The sequence below is a fragment of the Hypanus sabinus genome, chromosome 25 (assembly GCF_030144855.1).
Source record: "Hypanus sabinus isolate sHypSab1 chromosome 25, sHypSab1.hap1, whole genome shotgun sequence".
NCBI lineage: Eukaryota > Metazoa > Chordata > Chondrichthyes > Myliobatiformes > Dasyatidae > Hypanus > Hypanus sabinus.
In genome coordinates this window covers 13,733,371-13,758,562 of record NC_082730.1, presented here as the reverse complement: position 1 = coordinate 13,758,562, position 25,192 = coordinate 13,733,371, and the positions used below count along the sequence as shown (strand labels likewise).

The window sequence follows — 25,192 nt, the reverse complement described above, 5'->3', positions numbered from 1 at the left end:
TTCAAAAGAAATCACCACACAGTTTCCACAAGTCCCCAGGGTCCCGACAGACTCGCCATCCCATGCCAGCGGCATTAGGGAATACCCCCGCTATGGACTTCCACGGCGCCACCTGACTCAGCCTCACAGACGCAGCACACACCGAAAGCGACCTGACCACAGCAAAACACTGAGTTTGTCGGTGTTCACCAATAATATCGGAATGGTGATGGGAAAACTGATGAGATTGAAACCAATAAATCTCCAGGTTGTGATACTCTACATCCCAGAGAACACAAGGAACCTGAGCAGCTGCCTCACTGCCTGGTTCGGAAATTGCACCCTCTCGGATCGCAAGCAGCAGATAGTGAGGTCAGCTGAGAAGATCATCAGGGTCTCTCTCCTGTCATCACGGACATTTACACTACACACTGCATCCCAAAGCAAACAGCATCATGAAGGACCCCACACACCCCTCATACAATCTCTTCTCCCTCCTGCTGTCTGGGAAAAGGCACCGAAGCATTTGGCCTCTCACAAACCGACTATATAACAGTTTCTTCCCCCAAGGTATCAGACCCCTCAATACCCAGCGCCTGGACTGACACCTTGTCCAGTTTATTATTTATTGTAATGCCTGCACTGTTTTGTGCACTTTATGCAGTACTGGGTAGGTCTCTAGTCTAGTGTCGTTGTTGTGTGTTTTTCTTTTTCTGTGATGTTTTTTCTACGTAGTTCAGCCTAGTTTTTGTAATGTGTCATGTAACACCACGGTCCTGAAAAAACATTGTCTCATTTTTACTATGTACTGTACAAGCAGTTATGGTCAAAATGACAATAAAATTGACTTGACTTGACTTGAATTGGCACAAGAAATAATAGATGCACTGCTGGCTATTTTTAATTCCAATGAATTGGAGAGAGGCTAACCATTCTATTTTAAAAAGGAGGTAGAGAGAAAAGAGGAAATTATAGAACAATTGGCCTGACATTGGTAAAAGGAAATGTGGTGAAAATGGACAAAAGGAAAAAATATCAATGTATTGAATTGGTCTTGTGTTTTTTTGTGTCCATTATAAATTCCTCCATTTCTGTCTGTTAGATATCCTGCATTTGTTTTAATTAATCCTCTCTCACATAGCAACTTAAGTTTTCAGGGAGGTAAATATGAAACACCCTGGTTTCCTTGGCTGCATAAATCTTGGAAAGACAACCTCCGGCCCCGGCAAAATCATGAGATTGAGGTGCCCTCGATCCCACCACAAACACCGGTTTGTGTGGATTCTGTGTCATTTGCTACCCTGTTACAAATTAACGCCATGAAATAACAGACAGTACACTGCATACGATTAAAGGAATTATATTTATGAATCTTAACTGAAGAGTTAGTGAAGACTAATTAAAACAAAAGGGCCCATTCTAATTAAACAGTCAGATGTGTACAAGTTGGAGCTCATCTTGTACTTCACCTTCACTCACACGCTGGGCCCTCGGTCAACGTGAAAACACACACCAGCTTCCAAATGTCACTCGCAATCCATCTCGAACAGTCTCCCACCGGATCATACGCTATGACCGGTTCTCCCCAGCGTCTTCCCTCCTCATCTCCTCTCCAACAAAAAAAGCCCCAAGCACAACCTTAGTGTCCCTCACCAGATAAACCTCCCTTTCAACACGACCATCCTAATTGGATGGCACAGGTTTCACCTCATCTCTTATCTTCAACAATAACCTAAATATAAGCTGAAAAGAAGCAGCTCCCACAGAACAGCAGAAACTGAAATACAAACAGTAACAGTAAAAATATGATCCCGGGCATTACATATAATTCCTTCAAAATTGCTCATGTTCTATATTTTCAATGTTTTAATCGATTATTTTGTTTTAAATTCTAAACTACTTCTAATACTAAGCTTTGCTGCTTTAACTGAACATGACACATTTCCTGGGATTTAATAGATTCACAAATTTCTTTTGAAAGTCATGCTTGATGGTGGACCTTTCCCTTATGATTACACATGCTTAAATAGGATTACAGTTCCCTCATTCCAAGTCCTTTCACTTCCCCAGCAGTATCTTCACACCTCCAGTGCCTAAATATGGGAAAGAATGCAAATGTAAATGTAATTGGGTGCACAATTAGCATAACATTATTACTCTGTGATCAGTGATCGGGGTCCAATTCCCACCACTGTTGGCAAACATTGATCATGATCACCATGATCAATTCCTATTGGTCTAACAATCTTGCTCTCTTGTTTTTGCAAATACAAGGCAGATAAAATTGGATTTTCTTTTCTTTACACAGAGCCAATTCATTTCTCTGAAAATACTGTGACAGAAACTATGACAACTGCAAAAGGAGAACAATCTTCATCAAATAAAATGTAAAGTATAAGTTTCTATCTAAGGCTGGTTTCACTGCTGCTCCTTCCAAATAGAGCCAGTTGGGAGGGAAATTTGTTTCCCTTTAACTGGTGTTAAACACATTTGAGATGATTAACTGCAATGAAATCATGTGTTGGAAACTGAGTATTCCTGGTTTTCTTGTCAGGCGTCAGGCCTGAGAACAAAGATAGAACATAGAAAACCTAGAAAATCCTACAACACAATACAGGCCCTTTGGCCCACAAAGCTGTGCTGAATATGTACTTACTTGAGAAATAACCCAGGGTTAACCATAGCCCTATATTCTTCTAAGCTTCATGTATGTATCCAGGAGTCTTTTAAAGCACCCTAGTGTATCTGCCTCCACCATTGTCGCTGGCAGCCCATTCCCTGCACCCACCACTCTGGGCTTAAAAAAACTTAACCCTGACATCTCCTCTGTTCCTGCTTCCAAGCACTTTCAAACTGTGTCCTCTTGTGTTTGTCACTTCAGCCCTGGGAAAATGCATCTGACTATCCACACGATCAATGCCTCTACTCATCTTATACACCACTATCAGGTCACCGCTCATCTTACGCCACTCCAAGGAGAAAAGGATGAGTTCACTCAACCTACTCTCATAAGACATGCTCACCAATCCAGGTACAATCTTTGTAAATCTCTTGTGACCCTTCTCTATAATTTCCACATGCTTCCAGTAGTGAGGTGACCAGAACTGAGCAAAGTACTCCAAGTGGTGTCTGACCAGGGTCCTATATAGCTGTAACATTATCTCTCAGCTCTTGAACTCAGTCCCACGGTTGATGAAGGCCAACACATCGTATGCCTTCTTAATCACAGAGTCAAACTGCGCAGCAACTTTGAGTATCCAATGGTTTTGGTAATAATTTTAATAGGTGGATTCAAATGATTTATAATAATCACATTGCCAGGGTTATTACTAATAATTTCTGGTCTTTTTATTGCTTTCTTGTGGTACTAGACAGAGATGTTCATTAAGTCCTTTATTATTTAATCTTGTTTTGGAGCCTTTGGCTATAACAACACATGAAGCCAAAAATATTCATGACTTCTCTATGAATGGAGCCATGCATAAGATTTCTCTTTATGCAGAAGATCTTTTGGTGTTTATTTCAAATCCTGAGGAATCAATTCCTAATCTTTTGGAAACACTAAAAAACTTCGGTAAATGTTCAGTATATGAACTTAACTTGAATGAAAGTGAATTGTTCCCATTAAATGCCCCTGTTTTTATATATAATGATATTCCTTTTAGAATTGCTAATGCTTCTAAATATTTAGGTATTATAATTACTAAAAAATATGAAGATCTTTATGAAGCTAATATAGTTCCTTTAATGGAGTCCATGAAACAATGATTTTCTAGATGGAATCCAATTACTCTCTCTTTAATAGGCCATATCCATGTCGTGAAAATGATGATTTTACCTAGATTTTTATATATTTTCCAAAATATACCTATCTTTTTAACTAATTTTTTTTGATCAACTCAGTCTCTTATTTCTTCCTTTATTTGGAACAATAAAAGACCAAGAATTAATAAGTATCATTTACAAAAATCTAAAAAAGATGGTGGACTTGCACTTCCTAATTTAAGACTCTATTACTGGGCTGTTAATATTAGACAATTATGTTTTTGGCTATATTGGCTAGACAAGAGCCAAAAACCTCTATGAGTTGATTTGGAGCTAAAAGCTGTTAAATAACTTAATTTAACTTCAATATTAGGAGCTCCATTACCTCTACAACTCTCTAAAATTCCAAATTTAAATCTTTACCCTGTTTTTAAACAGTCCTTATGGATTTGGTTTCAGTTTCGCAATATTTTAAATTTTAAACAATTTAAGTTGTCTCGTCTTTTATATTGAAACTTTTTATTTCAATAACTGATCCTATTTTTCTCCTATGGAGAAATAAAGGGATCCGTTCTTTTACAGATTTATGTTGTGATGGTCGATTGATGACTTTTGAAGAGTTAATTTAACAACTATTCTCTTGATCATACACATTTTCTGCAATATCTTCAGGTTAAACGTTTTTTACAACAGTATTTATCTAAGTTTCCATATTTTCGAGAATCTGATTTGTTGGATGCCATTTTGAAGTTGAATCCTTTAGTGAGAGATTCTATTAGCAGAATTTATAATTTTCTTTTGAGTGTCCTATGGACTTGGACACTAAGATCCCTCAGATACTCCACACTGCCAAGAGTCTTACATTAATACTATATTCTGCTATCATATTTGACCTACCAAAATAAGCCACCTCACACTTATCTGGGTTGAACTCCATCTGCCAAGTCTGAGCCCAATTTTGCATCCTATTGATGTCCCACTGTAACCTCTGACAGCACTGCACACTATCCACAACACCCTTTGTTTCATCAGTAAATTTACTAACCCATCTCTCACTTCCTCATCCAGGTCATTTAAAAAATCATGAACAGAAGGGATCCCAGAACAGATCCCTGAGACACACCACTGGTCACAAAAACTCCATGCAGAATATGACCTGTCTAAAACCACACTTTGCCTTCTGTGGGCAATCCAGCTCTAGACCCACAAAGCGAGGTCCCCTTGGATCCCATTACTCCTTACTTTCTCAATAAGCCTTGCATGGGGTACCTTATCAAATAACTTGCTGAAATCCATATAATCTACAACTACTGCTCTTCCTTCATCAATGTCTTTAGTCATATCCTCATAAAATTCAATTAGGCTCGTAAGGCACAACCTGCCTTTGAGAAAGTCATTCTAACTATTCCTAATCATATTATGCCTATCCAAATGATCATAAATCTTGACTCTCAGGATCTTTTCAATCAATTTACCAATCACTGAAGTAAGACTCACCGGTCTATGATTTCCTGGGCTATCTCTACTTCCTTTCATGATTAGGGGAACAACATCTGCAACCCTCCAATCTTCCAGAACTCTCCCGTCCCCATTACTGATGCAAAGATCATTGCCAGAGGCTCAGCAATGTCCTCCCTCGCTTCCCACGGTAGCCTGGGTTATATCTCGTCCAGTCCAGGTGGCTTATCCAACTTGGTGCTTTTCAAAAGTTCCAGCACATTCTCTTCCTTAATGTCCATATGCTTAAGCTTTTCAGTCCTCTGTAAGTCATCAATACAATCGCCAAGTCCTTTTACAGACAGACAGACATACTTTATTGTTCCCGAGGGAAATTGGGTTTTGTTACAGTTGCACCAACCAAGAATAGAGAAGAAATATAGCATAGTGAATACTGAAACAAAGTATTCATTAATTAACACCGCAGCCTTCTCTGGTTTCATGCACACATTTCCACTGTCACACTTGATTGGTCTAATTCTCTCATGTCTTATCCTCTTGCTCTTCAGATACTTGGGGTTTTCCTTAATTCAGGTCACCAATGGCCCCTTCTGGCTCTCCTAAGTTCATTCTTAGCTCCTTCCTGCTGGCCTTATAATTTTCTAGATCTTTATCACTACCTAGATTTTTGAACCTTCTGTAAGCTTTTCTTTTCTTCTTGGCTAGATTTTCAACTGCCTTTGTACACCACAGTTCCTGTACTCTACCATCCTTTCCCTGTCTTATTGGAACATATCGGTGCAGAATGCCACGCAAATATCCCCTGAACATTTGCCACATTTCTGCTGTCCATTTCCCTGAGAACATCTGCTACCAATTTATGCTTCCAAGTTCAGCCTGATGGCTTCATATTTCCCCTTACTCCAATTAACCACATTCCTAATTTGTCTGATCCTATCCCTATCCAATGCTATGGAAAAGGAGATAGAATTGTGATGCCAATCTCCAAAATGCTCTCCCTCTGAGAGATCTGACACCTGACCAGGTTCATTTCTGAATTCCAGATCAAGTGCAGCCTCTCCCATTGTGGACTTATCTATATATTGTGTCAGGAAACCTTCTTGAACACACCTAACAAACTTCACCCCATCTAAAATGCTCACTCATGGGAAATGCCAATCAATATTGTGAATATTAAAATCTCTCACCACGGCACCCTGTTAGTACTGCACTGTTCCAAAATCTGTCTCCCTATCCACTCCTCAATGTCCCTGTTACTATTGGGTGGTCTATAAAAAACACACAATACAGTTATTGACCTCTTCCAGTTTCTAACTTCCACCCACAGCAGCTCAGTAGACCATCCATCCATGACCTCCTACTCTTCTGCAACCATGACGCTATCTCCAATCAGCAGTGCCACACTTCCACCTCTTTTGCCTCCCTCCCTGTCCTTTCTGAAATATCTAAAGCTCGGCACTCTAAGTAGCCATTCCTGCCCCTGAGCCGTTGAAGTCTGTGCAATGGCCACAACCTCATAGCTCCAAGTATTGATCAATGCTCTAAGCTCATCTTCTTTGTTCATTATACTCCTTGTATTAAAATAGACACATCTCAAACCATCAGTCTGAGTGCATCCCTTCTCTATCACCTGCTTATCCTCCCTCTCAAACTGCCTACCAGCTTTCTCTAGTTGTGAACCAGCCTCCCCTTCCTCCATCTCTTCAGTTCGGTTCCCACCCCCAGCAATTTGGGTTTAAACTCTCCCTAACAGCCCCAGCAAACCTCCCTGTCAGGATATTGATCCCCCTCGAATTCAGGTGCAACCTGTCCTTTTTGTACTGGTCACGCCTGCTCCAAAAGAGGTCCCAATGATCCAGAAATTGGAATCTGTGTCCCCGCTCCAGTCCCTCAGCCACACATTTATCTTCCACCTCACTCTATTCCTATACTCACTGTCGCATGGCACAGGCAGTAATCCCAAGATGACTACCTTTGAGGTCCTGCTTTTCAGTTTCTTTCCTAAGTCTCTGTAGTCTGTTTTCAGTACCTCCTCCCTTTTACTACCTACATCATTGGTACCAATATGTACCACGACCTCTGGCTGTTCACCTTCCCACTTCAGGATATCGTGTACACGATCAGAAACATCCTGGACCCTGGCACCTGGGAGGTAAACTACCATCCGTGTATCTTTCCTGCATCCACAGAATCGCCTGTCTGCTCCCCTAAAAGTACAGTCCTCTATCACTGATGCCATCCTCTTCCTTTCCCTAGCCTTCTGTGTCACAGGGCCAGACTCTGTGCCAGAGGCACGGCCACTGTTGCTTCCCCCAACAGTACTCAAACAAGAGTACTTAGTGTTATGAGGGACAGGCACAGGGGTACTCTTGCACTTCCCACTCCTGACTGTAACCCATTTATCTGTCTCCTGAGGCCCCGGTGTTTCTATTTGCCTATCGCTCCTCTTTATCACCTCCTCACTTTCCCTGACCAGACAAAGATCATTGAGCTGCATCTCCAGTTCCCAAATCCAGTCCCTAAGGAGCTGCAGCTGGATGTACCTGGTGCAGATGTGGCCATCCGGGAGGCTGGGAGTCATCCCACATCTGACACTCAGGACAGAACACTGGCCTCACAGACATCCTTCCTATTCATATTCTTCACAAGTAACTTACCTCCTCTCAACCGACTATTTCTGATGCCCCATTGAGCCAAAGCCCTCCTACTCTGACTCCCTCTACACCGCACGCTCTATATTGCTGTCTTCTTTTTAAATTCTTCCCATCAGTCTAACTTGTTGGCATCCACGTGCCTGCAGTTGTGCCTCGATCAAACCACTGAAGAAAAAACACTCTCTTTTTAAATTCTTCCTGCTGGTCTAACTTGCTGATGTCCACGCACCTGTGCAATCATGCCTTGATTAAAAAAAGATAATTTTCTTACCCAAGATATGTAATAATTTAAGTTATGCAGTTGAAGCTCATGTTCTGAGTTATAAGGTCATTGTTATATATTAGAAAAACAAGCCCCTCAGCCTGACTCATCCAAACCAAACAAGAGTCCTGACAGCCACGAAATAAAGAAAACCATGGAGGCCTTTCAAAGAATCGATATGCCTACCTGGTCAGCAATGCTGTCCGTCAGAGAAGAAGCCACCAATCAATCTTCCAATGCAACAGTTCTGATGAAATGTTTGAAAAGAACATGGGAGGGTTCCCAGGTGGCCTGGACAATAGTTACTCTTCAACCAACATCACTATCATTGGCCATGGTCACATTTCTACTTGGAGACTTTGCTGTGAGCAGATTGGCTTTATCAAGTTCCCAAACTGTCAACAGGGTCTAAAGTTCATTTTCTGAGCTGCGGACATCCTGAGCTCATGAAAGATGCTGTGTAAATGTCAGAGTTTACAAATAGCCAGGAATAATTAATGACCCAGGACTGACCCTTTCCTATTCTTTATCACAGGCTCATTTACATAATTGTGCTCAGTATCATTGGGATTCTTCTCATATTATTTGTCGTTTGTCTGCTTTGCTACCTGAAGAGAAAAAAACAGGGGTAGGTTTGTTTTTTCCTTGAATTATTTCATGATGAATATGATAGCTAGCTGCTGAATCTTAAGGAACTTGATTTGGTTGCAGTCAACAAAAAGCCAGGATTAGAGTGCCACTGTGTAGGTTTACAACACATGAATGAATGGTGTTGTTTCCACTGTAACCTGGTGACTCCATTATTCCCAAAACATCAGCGATGCAATCTCATGTCAAATGAGGAATGGTAGAGAACCAAGATGTTGGGTGGAAGAAAGATTTAGATGGTCTCACCTGTACTACTCAGTTTTGGAGAATTAGCTGTTGTACTTGAAAGTGTATTCAATAAGCTTTTCCTCAGTAAAACTTCCAATTAAGTGTAATTATTTAGACAATATATATGCAAAATCGTACTCTTGTGTGATTGTTAAAAAAAAATCAGGTGTATCTTTTACCAATCTACTACTGCATGTCACTGGCAAATCTTCCCTGCTTTGATCGGAAAAAGTTGCTGTAGATTAAGTCAGTGATCTGCTTTATTGAGATGACCCTGAGATAGGTCCGTCCCGTAGCATAGAGGTTAGTGTGACGTGATGACTCCTCAGGACATTTTGGAGCTCAGAGGTCAATTCTGGTGAAATTCTGTAAAGAGTCTCTGTGTCCTCCATGTTGAATGTGTGGGTTTTTCTGGGGTGCTCCAGTTTCCTCCCACAGTCCAAAGACACACCCGGTATGTTATTTGGTCATTGTAAATTGTCCCACGATTAGGTTCAGGTTAATCAGACTTGTCGGGGCTGCTGTGTTGGCGTGTCTCAAAGGGCTTGAACGGCTTACTCTGTGGTGTATCACCAAATACATCTGTAAAGAAATCATCTTGTCTCTTAAATAGACTTTGTAAATCAGTGAAGAGAACTGTGAGTATCATGATCATCTGTGTGTTATTATCAGGTGGGTTATAAAACAACATGACCCTTTCTGAATATTGTGCAGTAACCAGAGCAGAGGATTGCTTTGTGTGGAGAATCATTATTGTGTTGCAGCCTGGGTTTCCGTGGTTCTGAGATTCAATATGGGTGCCATGGTAACCTAGCAGTTCGCACTAAGCTATTACAGCTCGGGGCTTTCCGGAGATTGCAGATCAATTCCAGTGCCATTCTGAAAGGAGTCTCTGAATGTCCTCCCTGTGGGATGCATGGATACACTCCAGGTCGTCCAGTTTCATCCCAGTCCAAAGACATACCAGGTAGGTTAATTGGTCAATGGAAATGTCCCGTGATTAGGTTCGGGTTAATCTGGTTTGTCAGGGGTTGCTGGGGTGGTGAAGCTCAAAGGCTGCAAGGCTCGACTCTGTGCTGTATCAATAAATAAATAAATGTTTATGTCCGTAACAGACGCGTAATTGTGAGCAGTAATGTTGTATTTTCGAGAAATGAAGCCCAAAACTTCTCACAGAAAAGACAACAATGAAACCCAGGTATGGACATGAAGTATAAATTGTCTGAATGCTTCAGCATGTTTAAAATTTGGATTTCATGGGAGTTTACAGATCATTCATCTCACCAGTCATGCCCAGTATTAATATTTTACACAAACCCATGAACTGTCCTCTCATTCAATCCTATTGGCCTATCCTTCTGGTTACTTGTTCCCTTCTCTTCTGCTCATCCTGATTTTCCTTAAGTCTATCTGTAATATATTACATGACTATTCTTCAAAGTGGCTCCGGGCTTGATTGTCACTACTGAATGGTGAAAGGTGAGATTGGTCTTTTCACTGTTGTTAGACATGGAGTGTCTAATTGTTGTAAATTACTCTTTGAAATTACTCTTTGTAAATTACTCAATGACTTTTCAGTTTACATTTTGGATATTCCCTCTGAGTCTCAAACTCTGATGTGAAATCAGAAAAAATAGGGCAGGTCTAATCAGAATAATAAATTGAGGGTGGCACTGTAGCCTAACAGATTGGTAACAAACTGGTTCACTCTGGTTGCTGTCTGTAAAGAGTTTACATGTTCTCCCTGTGACCTTGTGGGTTTCCTCCCACATTCCAAAGATGTTAGTATGTTAATTTGGTCACATGTGTTTAATTGCGTGATGCGGTCTTGTTGGGCCAGAATGGCCTGTTTCCATGCTGTCTCTCTAAAATAAGTAAATATCTGTTCTGTGCCGACCTCACCCACCCACTTTCTCACTCTACCCCTCAATCCTGACACAAGTATGTATAGTCTATTATCTCTTAGGTCTGTTGTCAACAGTCTTTGTTTGTGATATCTTCCACATTTTGCAACATGCCTGGTAAACGCAGGGTGGAGATTGTTGAAGAATTCTGCTCTGCCGTACATTTTCCCTTCTGGGCATCGCTTCCCCTCCAAGAGCTCTACCGTCAGAGAAGTGTGTGTTCCTCGTGTTCATCCTCCAGTCTCTGAATCCCACCACCAACAACAGTAGCTTCAGCTGCCCAAATCCCACACACTGGACTTAATTCTATGAGTGCTTGCAATTCTGTCCTCTTAACTTTTGTTCTTTAGAGATACAGCAGAGTAACAGATCCTTCTGGCCCACGAGCCACCCAATTACACCCGAGTGATCAATTAACCTGCTACAAGAAACCATTCTGACTATAAACCCAAATGAAGCCCAGAACATCTCACAGAAAAGGCAACAATGAAACCCAGGTATGGACATGAAGTATAAATTGTCTGAATGCTTCAGAATGTTTAAAACTTGGATTACAAGGGAGTTTACAGATCACACAACCCACAAGTCCAGTCCAGTATTAATATTTTACACAAACCTCCGAACACTCCTCTCACTCAATCCAATTGGCATATCCTTCTGGTTATTTATTCCTTTCTCTTCTGCTCATCCTTATTTGCCTTAATTCTATTCATAATATTTTAAATGACTATTCTTCAAAGTGGCTCCAGGCTTGGTTATCACTACTGAATGGTGAAAGGTGAGATTGGTCTTTTCACTGTTGTTAGACATGGAGTGTCTAATTGTTGTAAATTACTCTTTGAAATTACTCTTTGTAAATTACTCAATAACTTTTCAGTTTTTGTGAGATTGTTTTTTTCTCTATAGTTAGAGATAGAGCGTCTAATTGTGTAAATCTGTCTTTGGGTTCAATGTCTTTACAGTTTACATTTTGGATATTCCCTCTGAATCTCAAACTCTAACGTGAAATCAGAAAAAATTAGGGCAGGTCTGTTCAAAATAATAAATTGGGGGTGGTATGGAAACGTAGTGGTTTGGTAACAAACTGGTTCACATGTTCTCCCTGTGACCTTGTGGGTTTCCTCCCACATTCCAAAGATGTTCGTATGTTAATTTGTTCTCAGGGGTTTAATTGGGTGATGCGGTCCTGTTGGACAAGAATGGCCTGTTTCCATGCTGTATCTCTAATTAAGTAAATATCTGTTCTGTGCTGACCTCACTCACCCACTTTCTCACTCAACCCCTCAATCCTGACACCAGTATGAATAGTCTATTGTCTCTTAGGTCTGTTGTCAACAGTCTTTGTTTGTGATATCTTCCATAATTTTCAACATGCGTGGTAACTGCAGGGTGGAGATTGTTGAAGAATACTGCTCTGCCGTACATTTTCTCTTCTGGGCATCATTTTCTCGCCAAGAGCTGTACCGTCAGAGAACTGTGTGTTCCTCTTGTGCATCCTCCAGTCTCAGAACCCCACTACCAATGTCAGTAGCTTCAGCTGCCCAAATCCCACACACTGAACTTAACTCTATGAGTGCCTGCAATTCTGTCCTCTTAACTTTTGTTCTTTAGAGATACTGCAGAGTAACAGGTCCATCTTGCCCACGAGCCACCCAATTACACCCGAGTGATCAATTAACCTGCTACAGCAAATCATTTATACTGTAAACCCTAAAAGTATTGTAATTTGCCCAAATAATTCCCAAATTTATTTTCAAACTCTTCTCTCTGAAACACAAACTACCAACTTTGTGTGTTAGTGTTGTAAAGCAACGTGACAGACAGACATACTTTATTGATCCCGAGGGATACTGGGCTTCGTTACAGTCACTCCAACCAAGAACAGAGTAGAAATATAGCAATATATAAACCATAAATAATTAAATAATACTAAGTAAATTATGCCAAGTGGAAATAAGTCCAGGACCAGCCTATTGGCTCAGGGTGTCTGACACTCCGAGGGAGGAGTTGTAAAGTTTGATGGGCACAGGCAGGAATGATTTCCTATGATGCTCAGTGTTGTTGCATCTCAGTGGAATGAGTCTCTGGCTGAATGTACTCCTGTGCCTAACCAGTGCATTATCGAGTGGATGGGAGTCATTGTCCAAAATGGCATGCAACTTAGACAGCATCCTCTTTTCAGACACCACCATCAGAGAGTCTAGTTCCACCCCCACAACATCACTGGCCTTACAAATTAGTTTGTTGTTTCTGTTGGTGTCTGCTACACTCAGCCTGCTGCCCCAGCACACAACAGCAAACATGATAGCACTGGCCACCACAGATTCGTAGAACATCCTCAGCATCATCCGGCAGATGTTAAAGGACCTCAGTCTCCTCAGGAAATAGAGACGGCTCTGACCCTTCTTGTAGACAGCCTCAGTGTTCTTTGACCAGTCCAGTTTATTGTCAATTTGTATCCCCAAGTATTTGTAATCCTCCACCATGTCCACACTGACCCCTTGGATGGAAACTGGGGTCACTGGTGCCTTAGCCCTCCTCAGGTCCACCACCAGTTCCTTAGTCTTTTTCACATTAGGGTGCAGATGATTCTGCTCACACCATATGACAAAGTTTCCCACCGTAGCTCTGTACTCAGCCTCATCTCCCTTGCTGATGCATCCAACTATGGCAGACTCATCAGAAAACTTCTGAAGATGGCAAGACTCTGTGCAGTAGTTGAAGTCTGAGGTGTAGATGGTGAAGAGAAGGGAGACAGGACAGTCCCCTGTGGAGCCCCGGTGCTGCTGACCACTCTGCCTGACACACAGTATTGCAAGCGCACGTACTGTGGCTGTTGTTGTTGCACAGTTAGTGGCGGGTCCTCACTAAGGATCACAGCCTCTGAGCCATAAGCTGTTATCAAACATTATGAGAAATGAAATTCTACAAGCTGATTGAAAGGATCAGGGTTTATTTAAAGAAAGAAAACTGAGGATGATCTGGTAGGTGCCTGCAAGAGCATCAAACTGTTTCATTGAATAATGGTGTTTCCACTTACAGATGAGATTAGAACTCAGGATATAAACATAAAGTAGTTAATAAAAAAACAATCCAGGAAATTAAGACCAGACACCACATGGTATAGGAAATGACTTAGTCCATTTGACTGCTCCATCCTTCAATCACAGCTGATTTATTTTCCCTCTCAACTACTATGATGCCTTCTCCCTGTAGCTTTTCACACCCTCAGATTTCATATTCATCAGTCATAAAGCAGATTTCAGAGTATCATTTTTTCTTTCAGAAAATGGCCACGTTAGAAGAAAATGTTTATACAGATCTACACCATATTCGAAACAAACAGACAGCTGCCCAGTCGGCAAAAAATGAAACTGGAATTGTGTATGCAGGTGTGAAATATAAAAGGAAATCAACAACAGTCCACTCCGTTACTGATGTGGACAACGTCACCTACACAGATAACAAATTTCAAACCCATCGTGCAAAGCCCAAACGGAAAGCTTTCTCTCCTGCTACTCCACAGGACGAGGAATAATCTTGGCAAAGTAATTATGCGGCTAGATCGAGGCATAAGAATTACGTTCTTCATTTGTTTCACCTGCTCGTCAATGAAAATATCTGATCAGCCAATCATGTAACAACTCAATGCATAAAAGCATGTAAATATGAACAAGAGGTTCAATTGACAGTAAGTTAAATTACCATTCATTACAACAGTAGTTGCAGAAGAACACCTCTCAATGCACAACACGCTGACACGCATGCATTGAGTTTCTGCAGCATAATTGATCAGGTATTCATTCTGATGAGCAGGTACACAGATGTACTGAATAAAGTAGCCACTAAGTGTAACTCTTCTGCCTTAATCTATCCACATAATTACTTTGTCAAGCTTATTCTGATCTGCCACAAACCTTTTTCCACAAACCTTTTCAAGAAACAGAGTAGAGATAGCCCAGGAAATTGTAAACCAGGGAGTCTTACCTCAGTGGTTGGTAAGTTGATGTAGAAGATCCTGAGAGGCAGGATTTATGAACATTTGGAAAGGCATAATATGATTAGGAATAGTCAGCATGGCTTTGACAGGGGCAAGTCCTGATTGAATATTTTGAGGATGTAACTAAACACATTGATGAAGGAAGAGCGGTAGTTGTAGTTTATATGGATTTCAGCAAGGCATATGATAAGGTACCCAATGCAAGGCTTATTGAGAAAGTAAGGAGGCATGGGATCCAAGGGGACCTTGCTTGGTGGATCCAGAGCTGGATTGCCCACAGAAGGCAAAGAGTGGTTGTAGACGGGTCATATTCATACTCTTCGTGTGAAGAGGAGCATTTCGCTGGGCTGGGCACATTAGCAGTGGACCAATTAATTCAAAGAAAGAGAGATAAATCTTTGCACAGATCAAGGAGGAAAGTTTAAAAAAGGAGTGTCTCACGAGATTAGTGCATTAGAATACTGGATATGACTGTGAGACCCGTTTTCTGTTTTGGGTGTCGGCTGTGGGATGTCCGTGAGACTTCCCGCCTCCCTGATGGCCACATCAGCACCATTGAGCTGCAGCACCTTGGGGACCGAGTTAGGGACTGGAGCTGCAGGTCAATGACCTTCGACTTGTAAGGGAGAGAGAAGAACCGATTGACAGGAGCTATAAGCAGGTAGTCACCCCAGGGCCACAGGAGACAAATAAGTGGGTGACCTTCAGTAGAGGGAAGGGAGGGTATCAGGTAGTGGACAGCACTACTGTGGCTGTCCACGTTTTTGAGTGCTTTTGGTGGGAGCAACCTACCTGAGAAAGCAACAGTGGCCGTGCCTCTGGCACTGAGTCTGGCCTTGTGGCTCAGAAGGGTAGGGAACAAAAGAGGAGGTCAGCGGTAACAGGGGACTCTATGGTTAGGGGACAGATAGGCAACTCTGTGGACATAAAAAAGAAACAAGGATGGTAGTTTGCCTCCCAGGTGTCAGGGTTCGTGATGTTTTGGACTGCGTCCACAATATGCTGAAATAGGAGGGTGAGAAGCCAGAGGCCGTGGTACATATTGGTACCAACGACATGGGTAGAAAAAGGGTGGAGGTCCTGAAAGCAGAATACAGTGAGTTAGGAAGGAAGCTGAGAAGCAGGACCTCAAAGGTAGTGATCTCGGGATTGCTGCCTGTACCACACGACAGTGAGTATAGGAATCAAATGAGGTGGAGGATAAATGTATGGGAGAAAGATTGGACGGAGGGCAGGGATTCAGATTTTTGGATCACCGGGACCTTTTCTATGGCAGGTGTAACCCGTACAAAATGGATGGGTTGCACCTGAATTTGAGGATGGGGAGGTTAGAGCAGTTTGTAGGGAGTTTGTGACGAAGGATAGGCAGATGTTAGAGCAAAGATGCACTCAGCCTGATGGATTGAGATGAGTCTGTTTTAATGCAAGCAGTATTATAAACAAGTCGGATAAACTTAGAACGTGGATCGATACGTTGAACCGTGATGTTGTGGCCATTATATAGACGTGGTTGTCTCAGGAGCAGGATTGGCTGCTGAGTGTGCCGGGCTTTAGATGTTTCAAAAAGAACAGAAAGAGAGGCAAAAGAGGTTGGGGATGTGACGTTGCTCATAAGGGGAAGTGTCACAGCTGCAGAAAAGGGGGAAGTCATTGAGGGATGGTCTACTGAGTCAGTGTGGGTAGAAGTCAGAAACAGGAAAGGGGCAATAACACTACTGGGTGTTTTTAAAAGACCCTCCAATAGTAACAGTGACATTGAGGAGCAGATAGGGAGGCAGATTCTGGAATGCTGGTCAACATGAGAGGATACAGAGTAGATGTCGGGGTAAGTTTTTATGCAGAGAGTGCTGAATGCATGGAATGGGCTGCAAGCAAAGGAAGTGGAGGCGGATATGATAGGAGCTTTTAAGAGACTCCTGGATAGGGACATGGAGCTTAGGAAAATAGAGGACTATGGGTAATTCTAAGTAATTTCTAAAGAATACATGTTCAGCACAGCATTGTGGGCCAAACAGCCTGTACTGTGCTGTACATTTTCTATCTTTTCTAATAATGATAGGGTTGTTGTGACAGGAAATTTTAACTTTCCTAATATTGACTGGCATCTCCTTATTGCAAGGGGTTTAGATGAGGTGGAGTTTGTAAGGTGTGTTCAGGGAAGTTTTCCTGTCACAATGTGGAGATAAACCAACTAGAGGAGAGGCTATACTTGATCTTGTATTGGGAAATGAACCTGGTAAAGTGTCAGATCTCTCGATGCAAGAGTATTTTGGAGATAATGACACACAACTCTATCTCCTTCACCATAGTGCTGGAGAGGTATAGGAGCAGACAACTTGGGAAAACATTTAATTGGGGATGGGGGAAATATGATGCTATTAGGCAAAAACAAGGGAGCAGATGTTCTCAGAGAAATGCACAGTAGAAATGTGGCAAATGTTCAGGTCACATTTGCATGGCGTTCTGCATAGGTATGTTCCATTGAGGTAGGGAAAGGATGGTAGAGTTCAAGAACCATGGTGTACAAAGTATGTAGAAAATCTAGCTAAGAAGAAAAGAAAAGCTTACGGAAGTTTCAAGAAACTAGGTACTGTTAGAGGTCTGGAAAGTTACAAGGTTGCTAGGAAGGAGCTGAAGAATGGAATTGGGAGAGCCAGAAGTGGCCATGAAAAGGCCTTGGTGAGCAGGATCAAGGAAAATCCCAACACATTCTACAAGTATGTGAAGAGCATGAGAATGAGCCATGTGAGAATAGCACCAATCAGGTGCAATAGTGGAAAGGTGTGCATGGAGTCAAAGGAAGTAGCAGAGATACTTAATGACTACTTTGCCTCAGTAAAAGGACCTTGCCAATTGTTGGGATGACTTTCAGTGGACTGAAATGCTTACAATTATAGACATTCAGAAAGGGGATGTGCTGGAGCTTTTGAAAAGCATTAACTTATGTAAGTGTGGTGAACTACGTGCCTGTCGGGACACGCCTCTGCTGACTGCTCCTGTGGCTCCTCCCACAGGCCTCTGTATAAAGGAGATCTGCGGCCTGACGCTCGGCCTCACTCTCCAAGACATTGTATGATAGACACTCACTCCTGGTCCGACTGGTAGCAATGCCCCTAGCTAGCAAGTACTGGCGCAGCTCCTCACTCATAAAGGAGGACCCTCTATCAGTAAGTCACCAGCACCAAATGAGCGAGAGAGGAGATTGCTGAGCCCCTTGCAATGATCGTTTCATCATCAACAGGGACAGGAGAAGTACTAGAGGATTGGAGGGTTGCAAATATTGATCCCTAGTTCAGAAAGGGAGTAGAGATAACCCAGGAAATTATAGGCCAGTGAGTCTGACTTCAGTGGTGGGCAAGTTGTTGGAGAAGGTCCTGAGAGGCAGGATTTATGAGCATTTGGAAAGACATAATCAGATTAGGGATAGTTAGAAAGACTTTGTCAAGGGCAGGTTGTATCTTATGAGCCTGATTGAATTCTATGCGGATGTAACAAAACACATTGATGAGGGTAGAGCAGTGGATGTAGTGTATGTGGATTTCAGTAAGACATTTGATAAGGTTCCCCATGCATGGTTCCTTCAGAAAGTAATGAGACATGGGATCCAAGGAGACCTTGCTTTGTGGATCCAGAATTGGCTTGTCCACAGAAGGCAAAGGGTGTTTGTTAATGGTTCGTATTCTGCATGGAGGGCGGTGACTAGTGGTGTTCCACAGGGATCTGTTCTGGAACCCCTCCACTTTGTGATATTTATAAATGGCCTGATGAAGAAGTAGAAGGGTGGGTTAGCAAGTTTGCTGATGACACAAAGGTTGGGAGTTGTTGTGGATAGTCTGGAGGGTTGTCTGAGGTGTTACAGTGGGACATCGATAGGATGCAGAACTGGGCTGAGAAGTGGCAGCTGGACTCCAACCCAGATAAGTGTGAAGTGATTCAGTTTGGTAGGTCCAATTTGAAGACAGAATATAATATTAATGTTAAGAATCTTGGCAATGCGGAATATCTGAAAGATCTTAGGGTCCATGTCGATAGGACACTCAAAGTTGCTGCACAGCTTAACAGTGTTGTTTAGAAGGCATATGATGTGTCATCATTTGTCAATTGTGGGATTGAGTTCAAGAGCTGTGAGGTAATGTAACAGCTATATAAGACCTTGGTCAGACCCATCTTGGAGTACTGTGTTCAGTTCTGGTCACCTCACTACAGGAAGGATGTGGATATAATAGAGAGAGTGCAGAGGGGATTTACAAGGATGTTGCCTGGATTGGAGAGTGTGCCAAAATGAGAGTAAGTTGAGTGAACTTGGCCTTCTCCTTGCAGCGACAGTGGACGAGAAGTGACCTGATAGAGGTGTATAAGCTGATGCGGGAAGTTGATCATGTGGATAGTCAGAGGCTTTTTCCCAGGGCTGAACTGGCTAACATGAGGAGGCATAGTTTTAAAGTGCTTGGAAATAGATACCGAGGGGTAAGTTTTTCGACGCAGAGAGTGGTGGGTGCGTGGACTGCATTGCTTGCGACGATGGTGGAAGCAGATACAATATGGTCTGTTCAGAGCCTCTTAGATAGGTTTATGGAGCTTAGAAAAATAGAGGACTGTGCATTTCTAGGCAGTTTCCAGTGAAGGTTACATTGACAGCACAACATTGTGGGCCAAAGGACCTGTAATGTGCTGTAAACTTCTATATCTGTGTTCTATATTAATCATAATTTTTTCAGGTATTTAAATATTAGCTGAGTGATTATCATGTTCCAATTGTGTTGAGCACTGATAAGACATTTGTTGAGGTCTGGTTCTTCCCACCAAAGGAAGGATACACTTACAATGGACTGAGTACAGCAAAGTTTTCCTGGAAAGATTCTGTTAATTCTGAGTTTGTTATTTAATGAGAGATTGCTGTATGAGGCTGACTGAAAATCTACTTTCTCACCTTTAGAGGCCATTTCAGTGAACCAAAAATATTCAACATAGTTCATATAAGGGTATAACACAGGGCCTCACCTTGCCTGTGCTGACCATTATTCCAATCTATCTAACCTATCTGCCTGCACGTGTTCTTACCTGTCCATGTGTCTGTTTAAATACCTTTTCAATTTTGCTATTGTATCTGCTTCCACCACATACCTTCGTAAACCATTTCAGGCACTATTTATACTCCATGTGTATTGAAAAAAATTGTCTTTCTCATCCCCTTTAAAGTTTCTACTGCTCACATTAAATCCTTTGGTATTTTATACTTCTACCCTGCGAGCTATGACTATCTCCCCTGTCTATGCCTTTCATAATTTTACACTCTTCTAATAGATCGTCCCTCAGGCTCTGATACTCCAACTTTGTTCAAGTTCTCCACATAGTTTTTACACTGTAATCCAGGCCAAACCATGGTTAGCCTCTACTGCACAATCTCTGAATCCTCCACATTCTTTCTATAGTGTAAAGACCAAGTCTACTCCAAATGTTGTTAAAGTTTTATACAGTTGCAACATGACTTGACAACTTTCCTACTAAATGCTGGCAGGCATGCCATACACTGCCTTCACTGCCCTGTTCAGCTGTTTTTTTCACTTTTGGGAGCTGTGGACTTCCATGTCACGATCCCATTGTAAATCAGTGCTCCAAATGGTCCTGCCAGTTATGTCATGACCTTATCTTGCATTTGATCTCCCAAAATACAACGCTTCATGCTTGTGTGATTTGAAGTCTATCTGTCTTTTCTCTGTCCAAAGTCTTAGCTGATTTATATCCTGCTGTATCCATCGACCACATTCCTCACTTTCCACAATTCCTACAATTTTGGTTTGTCTACCAAAGCACCTATATTCTCATGCAAATAACTTGTACCTATTACAAGTGTCGGAGCTCCATTGGTCGCAGGCCTCCAGTCAGATAATCACCCCTCCAGCACTGGTCTCAGTAGTCTATCAACATGCCAACTTTGTTTCTAACTTAGAAACTCACTATGGATCCTGTGTTACTTAAATTTCTGGACCATGTCATATCCTTTACAAAAGATCCTACTACAACATCCACTGCACTGCCCTCATTAATCATTTTCTTCACTGCCGTGGATTATTCTGGAGTTATGAAATTATAGAGATAATTGGCATTAATTATACATGGGAACAAAGCTTCCTCAAATGAAATGTAATCCACTGATTGTCTGAGGGTTTTGAAACCAATCACTGAGTGTGGGATATTCTGATTCTAAAGCAACACACACAAAATGCTGGAGGAACTCAGTAGGTCAAGCAGCATCCATGGGAGTGAACCAATAGTTGACATTTTGGGCCCCGACCCTTCATCAGGACTGGAAATAAGGGGGAAGGCGGGGGAAGGAGAAGGAGCATAGCAGGAAGGTGATAGGTGAAACCAGGGGGGGGGTTGGAAAAATAAAGGGCTGGAGAAGAAGGAATGTGTTAGGAGAGGTTCCCAATTAACTACTTTTCCTATAGGTCCTGATAGAAATTTAATGGATGATCTTTTAAATTTAAAACCTTTTGTTAATGGTTCTATTACCGGTATCTATAACTTGTTGATTGATTCTAGACCAGACTTTTTAGATAAAATAAAAAAAACTTGGGAGGATGACCTTAATTGTCAGATTTCTGATGAAAGGTGGAATAAAATTCTTAAACGGGTTAATAAATCATCTTTCTGTGCCCGTCATTCTCTTCTGCAATTTAAAGTGGTTGATAGAGCTTACATTTCTAAACAGAAGCTGTCCAGTTTTTATCCAAACGTATCTCCACTTTGTAATAAATGCAACTCTGCTGATGCCTCTTTAATTCATATGTTTTGGTTTTGCCCTAAAATTGAAAAGTTTTGTGGTGGCGGGAAGTATTCCATACCTTCTCTCAACTTTTTAGAGTCCAATTTGACCCAAATCCCCTTACTGCCTTGTTTGGTATTATTGCAAATGAAGATATAACTTTAAATACTCCGAACCTACAGGTTTTAGTTTTTACCTCTCTTTTAGCAAGGAGAGTAATGTTGCTTAAATGGAAGGAGTCTACCCCTCCTACACATCTTCAATGGCTACGTGATATTATGTCTTATTTAAATTTAGAGAAGATCCGCTGCTCAGTCTTAAATTCTAAACAATCTTTTTATGATATCTGGGGAACTTTCCTAAATTAGTTTTCCAATTTATAAAGTTTAACAGTGCACAGACTTTTATGTATATTTCTATCTTCTCTTCTTAAGTGAATATGTTTTTTTTCTAATTATCCATTATCATCCATCAGCTTTTTTCTTTGGTAGTTGGTAGGGGGTTGACTTTTTATATAAAAAAATTATTTTATGATGTATGACCTATCTTTAAATTTTTGATTAGAGTGGTATACCTTTATGTGATATGCTATAACATTTTGATCAATTTTATGACAATATCTGAATGTAAACAATTTATGTTGAGATGTATCTATGTGTTGCACTCTGTAAATCTTGTTTTTTTCTTCTGAATAAAAATATTGTAAAAAGAAAGGAGAGCTGAGTGGACCATAGGAGAGAGGGAAGGAGGAGGGGACCAAGGGGTGTTGATAGGCAGGTGAGTAGAGGTAAAAGACCAGAGTAGGGAATAGAAAAAGAGGGCAATGCGAGGGATGTTTTTCTGAGTGGGAATTAGAAATTGATATTCATGCCATCAGGTTGGAGACCACCCAAACAGAATATAAGGTGTTGCTTCTCCGTACTGAGCCTTGAAACATCTGATTCTATACACCCCAGGTGAGACAATAGATGAATTGTGCTAAAAGAAGACATGAGGTTTCTTTGGCAGTCAAGGTGAAGGATAACCCTAAGAGCTTCTACAGGTAAATTAAGAGCAAAAGGATAGTAAGGGATAAAATTGGTCCTCTTGAAGATCAGAGTGGTCAGCTCTGTATGGAACCAAAAGAAATGGGGGAGACCTTAAATGGGTTTTTTGCATCTGTATTTTCTAAGGAAACTGGCAAGGAGTCTATGGAAATAAGGTAAACAAGTAGTGAGGTCATGGAACCTATACAGATTAAAGAGGAGGAGGTGCTTGCTGTCTTGAGGCAAATCAGAGTAGATAAATCCCCAGGACCTGACAGAATATTCCCTCAGACCTTGAAGGAGACTAGTGTTGAAATTCCAGGGGCCCTGGCAGATGTATTTAAAATGTCGATATCCACGGGTGAGGTGCTGGATGATTGGAGGATAGCTCATGTTGTTCCGTTGTTTAAAAAAGGTTGTAAAAGTAATCAGGGAAATTATAGGCTGGTAAGTTTGACTTCAGTGGTAAGTAAATTATTGAAAGGAGTTCCAAGAAATTGGATCTACAAGTATTTGGATAGACAGGGACTAATTAGGGAGAATGAACATGGCTTTGTGTGTGGTAGGTCATGTTTAACCAATCTATCAGAGTTTTTCGAGGAAGTTACCAGGAAAGTGGATGTTGTCTACATGGACTTCAGTGAGGCCTTTGACAAGGTCCCGCATAGCAGGTTAGTTAGGAAGATTCAGTTGCTAGGAATACATTGTGAGGTATTAAATTGGATTAGACTTTGGCTCAATGGAAGAAGCCAGAGAGTGGTAGTGGAGGATTGCTTCTCTGAGTGAAGGCCTATGACTAGTGGTGTGCCACAGCGATCAGTGCTGGGTCCATTGTTATTTGTCTTCTATATCATTGATCTGGATGATAATGTGGTAAATCAGATCAGCAAATTTGCTGATGATACAAAGATTGGAGGTATTGTGGACAGTGAAGAAGGTTTTCAAAGCTTGCAGAGGGACTTGGATCAGCTGACAAAGGGCTGACAAATGGCAGATGGAGTTTAATGCAGACAAGTGTGAAGTATTGCACTTCGGAAGGACAAACCAAGGTAGAACATAAAAGGTAAATGGTAGGACACTGAGGAGTGCAGTAGAACAGAGGGATCTGGGAATACAGATACATAATTCCCTCAAAGTGGCATCACAGGTAGATAGGTTGTAAAGAGAGCTTTTGGCACATTGGCTTTTATAAATCAAAGTATTGAGTATAAGAGTTGGAATGTTATGGTGAGGTTGTATAAGACATTGGCAAGGCTGAATTTGGAGTGTTGCAAGCAGTTTTGGTTACCTAATAACAGAAAGGATATTAATAAGGTTGGAAGAGTGCAGAGAAGGTTTACAAGGATGTTGCCAGTACTTGAGAAATTGAGTTACAGAGAAAAGTTGAATAGGTTAGGACTTTATTCCCTGGAGTGTAGAAGTATGACGGGAGATTTGATAGATGTATATAAAATTATGATGGGTATAGATAGAGTGAATGCAAGCAGGCTTTTTCCACTGACGCTTGGGGAGAAAAAAAAAACAGAGGACATGGGTTACGTGTGAAAGGGGAGAAGTTTAAAGGGAACATTATGGGGAGCTTCTTCACACAGAGGGTAGCGGGAGTGTGGAATGAGCTGCCAGTTGAAGTGGTGAGTGCAGGCTCACTTTTAACATTTAAGAAAATCTTGGACAGTTACATGGATGAGAGGGTATGGAGGGATATGGTCTAGGTGCAGGTCAGTGGGACTAGGCAGAAAAATGGTTCAGCACAGCCAGGAAGCTCCAAAAGGCCTGTTTCTGTGCTGTAATGTTCTACGGTTCTATGGTGATATTAAATGGCACTTAATGACTCAGAAGCTCTTGGAGAAACCACCAGTACATTAACATTCACATGTGCCATTCATTTCTGATGTGCTTCCATTATAAATTTGCAATTCTTCAAAAATTGCCTGTCAATTTTCAAAATGAAAGTTAAGTGTTAAGTAACAACAGCTATTAAAATGCAGTGAATCATATATTGTTGTCTTTTTACTTACAAAGTATAAAATATCACTGTACTGTTGTGTGTGTGTGGAGAGAGCAGAAACAGATTTTCTCGAACTGCTGTGTTGAATAAAGTTCTTTGTATCTCACACGTTTGGTGTCCATGTGGCTCAGTTCAGCACTCACAACAATCTTGTAGAGTTACAGACTACTACAGCATGGATGAAGGCCTTTTGGCCCAGTTTGTCCATGCTGACCACAGGGCCCCCCCACCAGGTCCAGATGCTTTCTGTGGGTTCAGTCTCGAGACTTATAGGAGGTCTGCAATGATGACTGTAGGTTCAGGAGCACTGTCAGGGGAACTGATGACATTCCAAAGCCTTTCTGTTGAAAACATGCACGAATGTATAAAATTCATTGGGATAGGATGTGCAGTGGTCAACCATGCTGCTTTATTTTGCAGAATAGTTACAGCATTTAAGCCCTGCCAGAGCGGACAGCCAGTCTGGGATTCCGTTTTGAACTGGTTTTGTGT

General features: G+C 41.5%; 1 protein-coding gene across 2 annotated transcripts in view; it reads left to right on the top strand.

Annotated features, from left to right (window-relative positions):
• LOC132381033 (Fc receptor-like protein 5) overlaps positions 1 to 25,018 on the top strand; it is a 61,913-nt gene extending 36,895 nt beyond the window's left edge. Inside the window, exons 6-10 of one of the 2 annotated variants that reach the window (XM_059950142.1) lie at positions 2,288 to 2,366; positions 2,861 to 3,010; positions 8,654 to 8,746; positions 10,110 to 10,192; positions 14,185 to 25,018. In XM_059950142.1, the coding sequence (XP_059806125.1) occupies positions 2,288 to 2,366; positions 2,861 to 3,010; positions 8,654 to 8,746; positions 10,110 to 10,185 (398 nt within the window). In that variant the 3' untranslated portion in view covers positions 10,186 to 10,192; positions 14,185 to 25,018. The remainder of the gene's footprint in view (positions 1 to 2,287; positions 2,367 to 2,860; positions 3,011 to 8,653; positions 8,747 to 10,109; positions 10,193 to 14,184) is intronic. The other variant, XM_059950143.1, reaches the window with a different exon arrangement.
• The last annotated feature ends 174 nt before the right edge of the window (positions 25,019 to 25,192 follow it).